At 38.1% G+C, this 14,086-nt stretch overlaps 1 protein-coding gene across 2 annotated transcripts; it reads right to left on the bottom strand.

Moving 5' to 3' along the window:
- On the bottom strand, window positions 1-13,671 carry LOC112572531 (protein MCM10 homolog). 2 transcript variants are annotated; one of them, XM_025252255.1, is made up of 9 exons: window positions 13,509-13,671; window positions 11,667-11,746; window positions 10,738-11,387; window positions 9,459-9,579; window positions 8,831-8,979; window positions 6,797-6,910; window positions 2,360-2,508; window positions 1,601-1,643; window positions 1-618 (listed from the first exon to the last, which is right to left on the bottom strand). In XM_025252255.1, the coding sequence occupies exons 1-9, from the start codon at window positions 13,583-13,585 to the stop codon at window positions 517-519; spliced, it is 1,485 nt and encodes a 494-aa protein (XP_025108040.1). In that variant the 5' UTR covers window positions 13,586-13,671; the 3' UTR covers window positions 1-516. The 2 variants fall into 2 exon arrangements, with proteins under 2 accessions (XP_025108040.1, XP_025108039.1); XM_025252254.1 differs by having other exon boundaries at window positions 8,831-8,985.
- Between the last annotated feature and the right edge of the window lie 415 nt (window positions 13,672-14,086).

Here is a 14,086-nt window from a genome sequence, read left to right on the forward strand (position 1 = left end):
CATTTTTGTAACAAGCATTTAATTGTTCACATAAAGTGACTAGTGTAAAGTATTCCTCCATTGTATTGTTAATTATTTCAAACTCAATTTTTGTTTTACATGATGAGGTATTTCTTAATTTCTATTTTAAAAATATTTATGGTTATTTCCTCTTTACATTTTGTGGAACAGAAACAAATTCTGCAAACACTTCCTGTTATCTGACTCCTTCCTAAACTAAATCAAGCTCTCTCAACTTCCACTCGAAGCACAACATAAATTAGTATGGTATCAGATACAATAAGCCCATTAAAATTTCATGAGATTCACAGATAAGTCTGTTAAAAAAGAACAATTTAATAAACTGAAAACAGCAGGCATCAGACCAGTGATGTCAAAGGACAATTACTTGGTAGACTCATAATATAGTAGAAAAGGAAACAATCTTCAATGTTTCACAACAAGTCTGAATCACTTAAATCACAACAACACTGACATAACTACACTTTTCTATCAGATACAGTGCAACAATAGATGCTATATATTCACAAACGTTTTGGAATGCAGAGAATTCAGGAATTTAACTTCATCCCCACGTAGACATAGCACCTCTGAATCTAGTTTAGGTCCAGACTTTTCCTATAGGAGCAAAATACAACAAATACACTTAAAAAATATAAAGCCACACTGCATATTATAACATTAGAATACAAAGTAAACTGAATGCAATCAATCCTGGATACTATGATTTCCAGAAAGAAAAAAAATCTAAAAACACAAAAAACCCACATTCCAACACAAATATCTGAAATCTTTTTTGTAAGCAAATATGGTTTAATTTTTTTCAGATTAAATGTTGTCTTGTTGACTGCACAATTATCATAATAGTAATGAAATAAGCCAGCATGAACGAATTTTAAATGATTTCAGACGATGGAAGATCAGAATCAAACAAAGGTCATGCAAGATGGCAGACAATATTACAAAAAGTATCAAGACACTGAAGGTGACCTTGTGATAAGCTATGGCTATATGGAAGCTGTTCAAACACTGTAAGTGTACCATCATAGTAAAACTGCTGTGAATGCAATAAGTAACCCTAACCTATAAGAAACAAATAAACTTAACTGCTATATGAAAGTATGTATTCAGATCAATTGCAGCTAGGTTTATATTGGTAATAGGGCTAGGAGTGAGAAAGGAACTGACAAAGAGCGAAATCAGTAAGTGTGATAAAGTAGAATAATGCAAGACACCCACAAAGTCATCCATAAAGTAGGATAGCACAAAACACAGACATTCATAAAGTAGAATAATGCAAAACATAGACATTTAACACAAGATAGACACCCACATATTATAAATGCATGACAGATGTAGACACCCCAAAAGCAGGATAATGCAAGATAAAGACAACCATAGAGTAGGATAGTGTAAGACATATGGGCACCCAAACTGTAGACACAGACATCCATAACTACCCCTCTCCCAGTCTTGCGTGGATGTGTGCATTCACACATGCAGGAACAGGAGGATGTATGCACATACATTTATCAGGTGATGACTGTCAACTCAAAATTAAGAAAAATAATGAAACATTAAGGAGAAAACTGCCACTGACCTTCCACATTGACGTCTTTTCAAACCTTTCATCTCCACATTTGCTGCAACAAAAATAAAACATTTCTCAATGCACTTCTACAGCAGTCAGTACACTTCTGCATCAGTCTCTGAAAACTGCATGCGCTCCATACTTGGGTTGACTTACACTAACAGGCCAATGACATAATACTGCTCCTTCATGTTGTCAGGATGGTAACAATTGCAAGTGCTAATGCTTTGAGCAAATTGAAAACAATTCAAACTACAGCCAATGTCATCATTGCACAAGTTTATCTCAGAGCCATGTGGTTCTGGCATCCTTTGACTCTCTCTCTATTGATCTTCTCCAAGTCTGTTTTGGCTTCCCAACTCTTGTCTTCCCCTGTGGGTTCCACTCAAGTGCCTGCTTGGCAATGGTGTCAGCTGGTTTGTGCACGGTGTGTTTTATCCAGCCCCATTTGCACTTCTTATCCTCGCGCAAACTAATTCAAAAATTAAAACTATAGCCAATGTCATCCTCATTCATGTTGCTTTATATCCTTGTGATTTGCACTGCTTAATCATTTCTCAAAGCCTGCCTTTGCTTGACATTTTAGATTGGCCTACAAAAATGGCCTTGTAATGTTTTGAGTAATGACGTAAGGATAGCAGGGCAAATGTAAGCACTTGCGTGGTCTTACTTGAAACAATATGAATATAAAGACTTGTAAAGACCAGAAAAGACCCTCAAACCCTGATATATATGAACCTGTTTACTCAAAGGAGAAGATGTACTTACCTGCAAGGCAAGGTAGGATAGCGATGAAGTGTAACAGTGCGATGGCTGCAACTTTTACACTTGAAAAAGTGTTTCTTTCCTTTATGTCGACGAACTGCATGATTTTCTTGTTTACAGTTTTCACCAGGAGCAAGTGCTGTGTACTTGCACTACAGAATATAGTGCAATAGTAAGTTCAGGTAGTAATACAGTACAAATAGTAAGTAGGTTTGTACATGCAAAACAGTACAATTAGTAATACAGTAGATACAGTCCAAGTATTCAGTAGGTTTGTAAGACATTTCCATTCCTTTTTGTTCTTCTCCTCTCTTAGTAGTTACCTGCCCTTATTGCCTCGTGCTTGAAGGGGCAGTCTTACAATTTATTTGTATTTCTCAGTGATTGACTGATTCTTTTCTTATGTGTTCTGCATTTTCTGCTTCCTTGTGAGACAACATTTACTCTGGAATGTTTTTAGATTGTTTGCCTATGGAAGAAGGAAGTTTTCAAAGTATTTTTTTGTACCTTCTTCTGCCTACTACACCACCTGCTCCAACATGGCTACCGATTCTCTCTCGTGGCATTTGTTTTGATGCTCCCGGTGCACCAGACAAGATGATGCTTTCATTATAGCGCATTATCATCCAAGAAAACTACCTATGGTAGGCACAAACTTTTATCCCTAAAACCTAAGATTTCTGATCATTCATCAGTGCTTCGCAGAGTGCTTCATACTCTGAACATTCACAGCCACTGTAATACTTCTTAAAGAAAACACCACCTGTACCATGGTGGTTGTCGGCAACACCAGCATCAGTGTGATCAAAATGAACCAATTGATGTCATCAATCTGTAGCACCAGCTGGCAACACGACAACTGTGTTGAACAACTTTACATGTTGGCAACCAAATCAACATGGTAATCTGAGAAGAGGAGATTATCAAGTTTTCCCAACATGACAATGGAACACTTGCCTCCATGTTGGGCTATTCAATGCTCAGTTTGTCTCGTCAGCACAACAGCATAGTAACAACAGACATAGTATCTGCCCTTGACATTGGTAAGGTTTCTACCTCAACTCTATTAGACCTGTCTCAACTCTATTAGACCACTCTTTGCTCCTTCAAGACTCCACACCCTCTACAAAAAAATCTGGTCTTGCACTGTCACAGTTCAACTCCTACCTCACTGATAGCGTGTGTTCATTGATGGTCAAACATCTCACACTGCTCCACTTTACGGTGGGGTCCCCCAAGGACCAGTACTTGATCCATGTAGAAAATGTATTTTCTACTTTTAACAAAGTTTAATTAGAGTTTAGACCACCAACCGTAAACTGGTCAAGTTGGCACCACTCCAGCTAATGAAAGGACAGGATGGTCAAGGTTGGGCCATAAATCTGACCAGTGACACGGGACCCGCTAGCCTAAACACAAGGCAGCGGGGTGGATAAGTTTAGTGCCTGTGGGCTTCCCTGAATGGCTCCAAGATCAGAGGGTGACCAGGGACGCCCCACGTGTAGGGAGAGGCAAGTCGGCCTCAACTATTTAGGAATCTTCACTTTACGAGTTTGCATGCTGGCGAGTGGAGGTCTGTCTCAAGGAGATGTAAGAAAGTTGTTTGCTGGACTTAATGAATGTATAGTATATTGGAAGTCTACGACAGGGTGAAGTTATAGTATTGATGTAAGCAAAAAAGTGATTTGTGAACATTGGACTGTGTATAACAACTGTGAACATTTATGAGGTCAGCAACATCGCCAGTTCTGTTTACTCTGTACACCAAGCCACTTTCATTGTGCATCCAGTCTCACCTTGTTTCTCACCAATCATATGCTGATGACACGAAACCGTACTGCTCCACTCCACTGGCTGAGTCTCACTCTGCTACTAGCACTATAGAAGCCTGCATTGGCAACATCAAGGACAGGATAAGCTTAAACTAAATAATGATAAAGTGGAAGCCCTCCTATACTGTAGAAGATGAAATCAACATTCGCTTGTCAGTCTGCCAAACCACATCAAAGTGGGAAAAACCAACATCACCATTACATCATCCGTCAGGAATCTGGGATTTATTTTCACTGCAGGCATGACTCTTGATAAGTTACAGCTGTCTTGTCAGTCTGCCTATTATGAGTTACATAGGATCAGCACCATCCGACAATCTCTCTAGACACACCGCCAACACTTTTGTCTGTGCGTTTGTTCTTTCTTAGCTTGATTACTGCAACTCCCTGCTCTCAGGCTGCCCCTTATACCTCATTCAGAGACTTCATAAGGAACAGAACTCCACTGCACATCTGGTGCTTACAGCTAGGAAATGTAACGATGTCACTCTTTTCTTTAGTTTTCTACACTGGCTTCCCATCCGTTCTCGCATTCAGTACAAAATATCTGTGCTGTGTTTTAATTTCTTTGCTGGCTCCTTCCCTGACTATTTCTCTGAACTTCTCTTCACTTATGTCCTTGCAAGACAGCTACACTCTTTGTCTGATGGCCATATCCTAACTATTCCTGTCACCAGGACAACATATGGTCACAGGACGTTTAGTTACTGTGCAGTAAAACAATGGAACTCTCTCCCTTTCCACATCCGCCACCTACCTAAAACTGAATCCTTCAAATCTGCACTGAAAACGCACTTCCTTCCTACATTATTCCTAATGCAGGCCACATGATGCTTTTGATAGTTTCCTATTTGTCTTCCTCTACAAAATCGCGATTTTCTCAGTTCTTGTTACTTGGTTATTCTGTGTGTTTTCTATACTTGTCTTCTATTTATTTTCAGTATTGTTGTTTATTCTTCCATCCCTCGTATGCTGTCCATGTCTCATTCCTGTTATAAGCACTAAGAGTATGCTCCATAGGAGTGTGAATATGCACTATATAAATCTTCATTTATTATTACTAGACTTATAATCAAACATCAATAACTCTTAGTGACATAATAAATCATCAACAGCTCTTCTGAAATTCACACATAGGAACACGCATACAGAGAGCTTTTATTATGTGGCTGACTGTTCAATTTTCAATTACTTCATAAACTTCACTTTAAGCATTATTATAAAAATGTGTCACCCATCTGATGACACCAAATTACAGATCTCTGCAGCAAAATGTGCACAGCTATCTCAATTCTCAATGTACCTCAACTGGTATCATCAATTTATTTAATACTTTTAAGAGATTTTGTTTTGAACTAATCATAAATCCTATGCCAGCAGACAGCAGACCTCTCCAGAGTCGCCCTACGATGGACTCCAGACGGCCGAAGAAAACGAGGCCGCCCAAAGGAAACTTGGAGACGAACAGTGGAAAGGGAGATGAAAGGAAAGGGCTGGACATGGGGTCACCTAGAGCGGGTTTCAGCCGATCGACATCGGTGGCTGGTCGAGGCCTTATGTGCAACCTGATGCACGAAGAGAATGAAAGAAAGAAGAAGATAAATTCTATGACTTAATCACAGTGTTTATCTCGGCCCTGGATCATAATAGTTAAATAGTGAAGGGAATTTTGGTGTCAGTAGCCCTGTCCTCGAGTTAGTATATCGCAGCCTCATCGAAAGCATCATAACATTCAATATACCGATGTGGTTTGGCGTTCTCTCTGTCAAAGATAAAGCTTGTTTGACGAGGGTGGTCAAGAGTGCCAGTAAATCATTGGTTCTCCACAAAGACCTTCAGGTGAACTACACATCAGGGCTGTGAGGTTAAAAGCGGTCAGCATCATCACAGACCCTTCTCACCCACTACAACGCCATTTTCAAATGCTACCCTCCGGCCGTAGATGGAAGCAAGTGGTCGCCAAGAAGAGTGCCTTTGCCAAGTCATTTTTACCGACCGCAATAGCACTCTTAAACAGATCTCCCAAATGTACCTAGTCTGAAAATGTGTGTGTGTGTGTAAGAGAGGAAGAGGAAGTGTATCTGAAAATTGTCATATGAGAGGGTTAAGCATGAGTATAACTGCCCGAGTAATCTCTTCAGTTTATTATGTACAGTATATTTTTCTCAGTTGATTGTGGGAGCTCCCAGCAACAAAGGAAAATTTCTATCTCTGTTGCGACCAGACATAGACAATAAAGATGTATTGTATTGTATGTTGTAAATAACTGATTATTTAATAACTGTCAGTAAAAAATGGTAGATTCTCATTTTTTTCTCCTCAAGTTACACATAATCAAAAGATTAACATGCTTACATTCAACAAATAAAATACCAAACAGTTAAACGAATTAAAGTGTTGCAGGTTTGTTCTTATATATTATAATCTCAAAATAGCAACACAAAGTCGGTAGAATAAAAACAAGTTTCTAAGACCATGAAACTGAATGCTATATACATTACAATGTGGATAATGGACATAAGTGAATAAACTAAAACAGAAAAAAAAAAAAAAAAAACCCATTCACTACTACCAGTATACTTTAGTTCATAAATTATCTGACACTCACTTGGTCACAGGTAAAAACCGTCACTTCTAGAGAAGTGATACTTTGCATCTTTTCTTCCATGGCCTCCTTTTTCTGCAGCTCATGAAAATATTTATCTTCTCGTTCTGCCTCAGCCTGGTAACAATATATTCATATATAATGTAGAGACACACACACACACACAATAAAGCTCATGAAAATATTTCTTTTCATTCTGCCTCAGCCTGATGCCGACATCTAATGTAGACATGCGCACACATGCATAATACAGCTAATGGAAATGCTACCTCTGTCAAATGATGATATACACACATATAGCACATATCTGACGCTGACACATAGGCATGCAGCACAGATATGATTCTGCCTAATAAAGACGTGTATATTTTTATGACACACAAGTATTTTATTTCACTAATTCAAATATATATATACAGTGATACCTCGGTTCTCGAACGCCTTGACTTTCGACCAAATCGGTATTCGACCAGGAAATTAGAGAAAATTTTGTCTTGGAATCCGAACAAATATTTGGAACTCGAACATCCGAACGTCCGAGTTGAGCCGAATGGCGTTCATTCAGCCCAGCGCGCCTTGCTTGCGTCATCAGTTTGAGTGCAGAGAGAGAGTGACGTTTTTGTGGAGAGAGTCATGAAATGTGTGCAAAATGGGCAGAAATCGCAAATTTTGTTGAACAACATCACCCTGATAAAGTGGTAGCAAATAGAGCAGTTAACATTTTTAATGACAATGTTATGTCCACTTTCCGCAAAATTTTGCAAAGGAGAAAAAAACAGCAAACAATTGACAAATTCTTCCGTAAAGAAATCAGACAAGCAACTGAAGAGCAAGATTCTGATTCTCCTCAGCAAAAGATACAGAACACAGAAACACCCGAAGAGCAGTTATATATATATACCCTCTGTTTTTATTGAAGAGACCCCCTTCAAAACAAATAACCATCCCCTTCCCTCCTCCTCCACATTCATTCCCTCCTGCCATAAAGTTTGGTACAGGTACAGTAAATGACAATTTACTGTACTGTACATTTTTTTGTTTGTTTTGTTTTTTTTGTTTTAATAAATACACTTTTATTTCTTATTTCTTGTTGAGACTCATGTTTTTCTACATATTATATACAAATTAGTCCAGTAAATAGGCATTTTCTGGGGCTTGGAACGAATTAATCCAGTTTCCATTATTTCCTATGGGTTTCATTGCTTCGGTTCTCGAACAATTTGGTTCTCGACCGTCTTCCCGGAACGAATTATGTTCGAGAACCGAGGTATCACTGTATCTAAAACACTAACATATAGTTTATAAAAATACTTATCTTCTTATTCCTCTCATACCGACATATATATATATGAATGTCCGTGTGAATGTATGAGTCTATGAGAAGTATGTCTGTTCTTGTATGTAAAGCACATGGTTCTGGGAATATAATGTTCTGGAGGCTGTTACTGTTACGTATACAGTTCACAAAATATGAACACTTATCTGCTTATTTTGCCTTTGCCCGATATAGATACACATAAAGATTTCTCATTCTAAATCGACCTAATACAAACATGTAGATCTATAATACAGCTCTTAGAATAAATATTCTCATTGTGTCTTCACATGATGCAAACATACAAATATAATAAAGAACCCAGTATCTTTAGGCCTTGCCAAAAGAAGATTCCTAGTATCAGGAGTCATGAGTCTGGTAACCCCACTCTCCAGTGCAGACAGCACAGTGAAAGAACAGAAAAAGATGGGGCAGAAAGATTAAAAGTGAAGACTGTATTTCACAAAATTTAGCAGGTTTTAATGTTATTTCTGTCAAGTGTTGAATGTAATACTTCTAGTTTATGACAGCATATTGTATTAGACCCTTTCATGCTATTTTCCTTGTGTACCTGACTTTCACTAAAAAGATCAAGCACACAAGAATCAAAACTGTTCAAGTGTGCATTAAAGTTACTGATAGGAATCAACCATACTTCATCTCTTTCATGGAATAAGCCTGTCAAATAATTCTGACAATTGCAGACATCATATTGTACTAACCTCAGATAATGCTCCCTTGTGGGATGACTTAGCTTTAAGCAGACGTTGAACTTCTTCTGAATTTAAATCAACACCACCTAAAAGACGAGGTTTTTTCTTCTTTGGTTCCTCTCCTCTGCTTCCTGATACTGTCTCCACTGCATCAGACACTGTAACTAAAGCAATCAAATATAGACAATCAAATGAAATAAATGAGTAGTAGCACACATGGAAAGCCCCATGCCCATATCTGTAGAAGACATACAGCAGGGGGACTTTTCCATTTGTTTTACTACTAAAGTCAGAAGAAAGGCAAGTACAAAGTTGTCGGCAACATCATTGGATGGAAGCAGCCATCTTTGATGCATCAACTATAGGGCAAATTTGGCACATTAAAAAATGGAAACCAGTTCATGATTGGCTTTAATTAAGAACGAACCTTTGTCTCAACCAGGTAGAAACTGGGAGAATACTGTTTTAAGAGATTACAATGTAAATTTTTTACTGAAATGAGGGCAACGAAATCTTTCAAAGTCATCAGCTGCATCTAGTTCCTTGTCTGCTAATACTCCAATATGAGTCCGTCTACTTGCGTTGGTAGCTGTAGTGTGAGCGGTAAAAGAAATGCTCTTGATAATGGTGTACACACCCTCAGTTTCTAGAAGACGTTTCCTGACATTCTCTTTAACTAGTGATGGTGGCTTCTTGGTGCAGTTTGGGTCAACTTTGTCAATCCCACCACTGGATCTGATTGTCTTAATAGCTTTCAGCTGCAAAACAGTGACTACATTATAATTCACTCAAAAAGGGTAGAAAGGAAAAGGTGAATAAAAATGTAAACTCCCTCCCCAATCCCTCTTTTTTGTGCTAAGAACAAAACTTCCAAGTCTTGCGCATTACTACTTTGACCCAACTGAATTTTAGGCAGTACACAGCGGAATCTCTCAAGAAATAAAAAAGATGAGAAATCTGAATCAAAGTTAAAGAAAATGTTAAGCAATCTATGTATCACAACTAAAGGCTTGCTTTCAGTATGCTTACATTAGCAATACCTAAGAAAAAGACCCAAAATATGCAGCAAGCCCCTGTCAGTATCACTAGAAAAGTTATCTACTACTGCAAGTGAAAGAGCTTTTAATAATGCAGAATTTTTCTCTCATGACAGCACACATACAAGGCTTCAATTCTGAACAGCAGGTATAGCACAGAACCATATATCTAATAGCAAGAAATAGACCACTAAATTTTTATCTTTGAGTTCAGCAAATTTAAAAATGGCTTTTCAGATAATTTCTCAAAACATTACACAGATTTAATTTTAATTATATACAGGTGGATTTTTATGTATAGAGTCATAATCTTATCGTAGGTAGATTATAGTGCAGAAGATTGTGTAGGTAAATTATAATGTTCAAATACATAATGGAGAATGCCCATCAAGGGAAGTAAATGCACGACAACTGAATAATAACTTTCTACTCTAATTAGATAAGGTTACACTTTATGCTACGCACTTTTCTTTTTCTCATGCACAGAGGCCTTGCATGAAGCATATTTTAATAAATAACGATTTTAAAAATAAGTTGAAATGTGTATAAAAGTGACTTTAACAAATTGTGGTTTAGTGTTAAAAATTTGGCTAGAGCATGCAGAAAATAAAAAAATAAAATAACAAAGATGTCTATAAAAATGCTAGTAATTTTGTTTCCCAGAGGCAGACCTCAAAATTCATTTTGTTGAACACTTTTCCCATATGGGAGCAAGGAAAATGTCCCCTTATCCATCTTCTTTTTACATGTGCCACAGGTACATACAGGCACCAGTCCACATCACCACGGAAACATATAGGCACCGGTCCACATTGCCATTACCTGCTTGCCATCCAGACAATATGCCAGAATTAGCATAACTTTTCACATACTGCTCACCTTAGCTGCACTAGCTGAGGAGGAAAGAAGTAACGACGAGGGTTTCTCAAAGCAAATGCTGATATCCTGGCCTGGAGCAAAGCCTTTACCAAGCACAGGAAGCCCACCATGAAGTTGATTGTTCGATGGAGCCTTCGCTGTATGTGTGGTGCTGAAACTGGGGGACGTGTTCTCAAATTGGCTACTGTGCACCTTATCTTGCTCTGTCCTGTTTTCAGAGACACTTTGTGCATGCTTGTTTCCACTTGCTTTAGTACACACCTGTGATTGTAGATGCTGACTGGCATCATTCTGGAATTCTTGCTGGCTGTAATCTGAAACATGTTTCACCTCAAAATCGTTCTGAGTACCATCAGATTTTGTGTGGTCAGTTCTTGGTTTCTTTCCAAGTGAACCATTTGCTGACTGACCAGCATGACGATTTTTTGCAGACCTGTTTCCTTTCAACTGCCTCTCTTTCAACTGGCAGGTGTTCCCGCTATCTTCATCAGGTCTTGGTTTGAGGTCTCTCTTGCCTTCTGCTTGAAGGCCACACTCAGCCTGTAATCTACGCTGGTGGATCTTCTCCTGCATCTCCTGCTTGTGTTGCTTGATGAGGCTGGCTGCACTCACAGACTGAAAGCTGTTGTGTTTATTACCAGCAGCTTTCCCTGATCAAAAACAAAATATAATCTCTTTATTCTAAATGTTTGCACATCTATTTGAAAATAACAAACTTCACCATAATACCTATTTTCTAAGACAGATAATACTCCTTAAAGCTTTATTTTATTAATCACTGTTCTGATGAAATAACACTTCAAAAAGTTTCACCGTAAACTTTACTAACACAACTTTTTTATGAAATAAGGTGGTCTTTTGAAACAAAAATTCACACAAGGGCATAAGGTTACATTTGCAAGGAAATTAGTCATAAAAATACCACATGCCTGAATCCAATCTTTCATGAGTCACGATGTGCCGAACAAGGTTCATTGAGCCTTGAGTTGGTGTAGCCAGCATGTCCAAACTGAAACAGCATAATAAAAAAAATACATAAAAGATTTGCCTTGTGCCCACTGGGGTGTAACCATCACGTCTGTCCCTGAAAGCTACGTAGAGCTGGGCTAGTCGCAAAAGAACACAACAAAGATGGAATTTGCTGAATAGCTGTAGATTTTATTCAGAGTTTCACTCGGCGGCTCGCCTGCCTTCTCTCCATTGTTTCCAAATCCAAAAAGCTTCCTTCAACTGTAAAGCTATGCCAAATGTTCCAGCAACCATCTTCCCCACCCCCCCATTTTCTCATGGCCTGGTTACACAGCCTCAACATTTCCCTGCCCCCATGACAGCAGTGGCCACCCCCATCCTGCACTGTCTGGTCATGGCCTTCCCAAGTGGGTCAGGCAACTTCGTAACTTCATGTGTAACAATAGGTCAAACAGCCACTGGTGGAACAGTTCAAGGCTGGTTATTATGTACATAGCAGGCGTGGGAAAGTGACAGTCTTTGGAGCCACTCGACCACTACCCTCTACAAAACAAATAATTTATTACTCTACTAGAGTGATACACAAGCAAGAAAAAATGAAGACTATTTCATGACTGGAATAAAGTTAAGTCCCTCAGATTTTGGAATTAGTATCTTGTAGTGAACTAAACCTAGCTATTTGATGTTTCACTCAAGTTAGCCTTTAAAATGATACCTTAACATTACTGGGGAAAAATATAGCCAAGTGGTTAGGGTTTTGTCTTTAATGACTCACTTCCCAAGGCCAAGACCAAAATGGATGTGAAACAGCAGCTGATCTGATCATAAGTGACCATGAGAAAGTCTTGCTGGGAAATATAATTACAGCTGTTTTGACAATGTAGCCATGGTAAAAGTATGCTGGGATGTACAATTACAGCCACTGATATAGTGACATGGGGATATAGAATTACAGCTGTTTATGTTTGTAAATGACCATGAGGAAGTCATGCTGGGATATAACATAAAGGTTGCTTGTATAGTGTCTTATCACTGCCTTATGGGCAAGCTAAAAGTGCTCCATAAAAAAAATTAATAATAAAAAAAAAAAACCAGTCTAGTTCACATATTTTTTCAGGGACACAGTACTGACTGGTCTCAACTGAATAAAATGATGCAAAAGGAAAAGTTCCAGCAAACATACACATGTACAATGAACATCAACACTTCAAGTAAAACCTCCACAGGCTCTGGGACACTTGAGCCTGCAGGAGGGTTTGGATTACATACTGTTTGCCATGGCTATGAGAAGCCAGTAGATGTGGGTGATTTACAGGGTGCTTGGAGTTGTCAATATATCAAGAAAATGAAAAACAAAAACCCAACAGAAAAAGAAAAAAGCCAGTAACACAGCAACCAATACTGCCAACAATTGTTCCAACAGGACCCACAGTGCTAGGATCCTTCCTGCTGTTGCATTTTGTTCCCTTAGAGCAGTTGTCACATATGCTGCTACAGTTGGGACCATATGAAAAATTGTTTCAACCTTCTAAACACAAGGGTAGCTTATCCTGCAGCACATCCTTTGTCACAGATGCAGGTAGAGAGCTCTATACAATTACATCTGTTGATGATCGTAAGTGACCATGAAATCATGTGGGGACAATAAATGATATCTTCTCTCTACCCCTCCCTTCATCACTCATCTTGCCACACAGAAGAAAGAGGAGAACTTTTTAGTGAATACTTCAATATCATTAATCAAATGATCATTCATGCAGTATTAACAGTAAATGCTTGAATCCAGACCATCTGACACTCACAAAGGAACATCATGCTCTTTCAAGAGCTTCTGTGTGACGTTTGACTGAGCTAAAGGAGGCAAGTCCTGTATTGACATTGTTGTCACCCGAAGCCCATCCGAAATACTGTGAGCACGAAGCTTTGCTAGTGTCACCTTGTCTTTTGTCTTTGTATTTGTAGATCTGAAACAATATCAGGTTATCAAGAAATAAGAAAAACAAAAAATACAATAAAAAAAATTATCCAAAAGAAGGCTTTTGTACAACAAATATAAATTAAAATTTACTCAGAAATATCCAGTTTTAAATATCTGACAACATATTATATTAAATCCAAGTACTAAATATGTTTCTGAAAGACTTAAATATTATGCTTAAAATGATAAATAATGTTTCTACTATTTATATTCAAATGTGCTTAATAAACCATGTAGTGCATCAAAATGGATATATAAAATATTTACTACATGCTGCTAAAAGCACAAGGTCTCTAAAATAATAAACAGATATGATACAAAATTTAGGTTTTAATGTAATGCATGCCTTACTTTGTTCTAGTAAATGAAATATAGTTATCAAAACAGTTTAGTTAAAGAGCA

Source organism: Pomacea canaliculata, linkage group LG9 (assembly GCF_003073045.1).
Source record: "Pomacea canaliculata isolate SZHN2017 linkage group LG9, ASM307304v1, whole genome shotgun sequence".
Classification (NCBI taxonomy): Eukaryota; Metazoa; Mollusca; class Gastropoda; order Architaenioglossa; family Ampullariidae; genus Pomacea; species Pomacea canaliculata.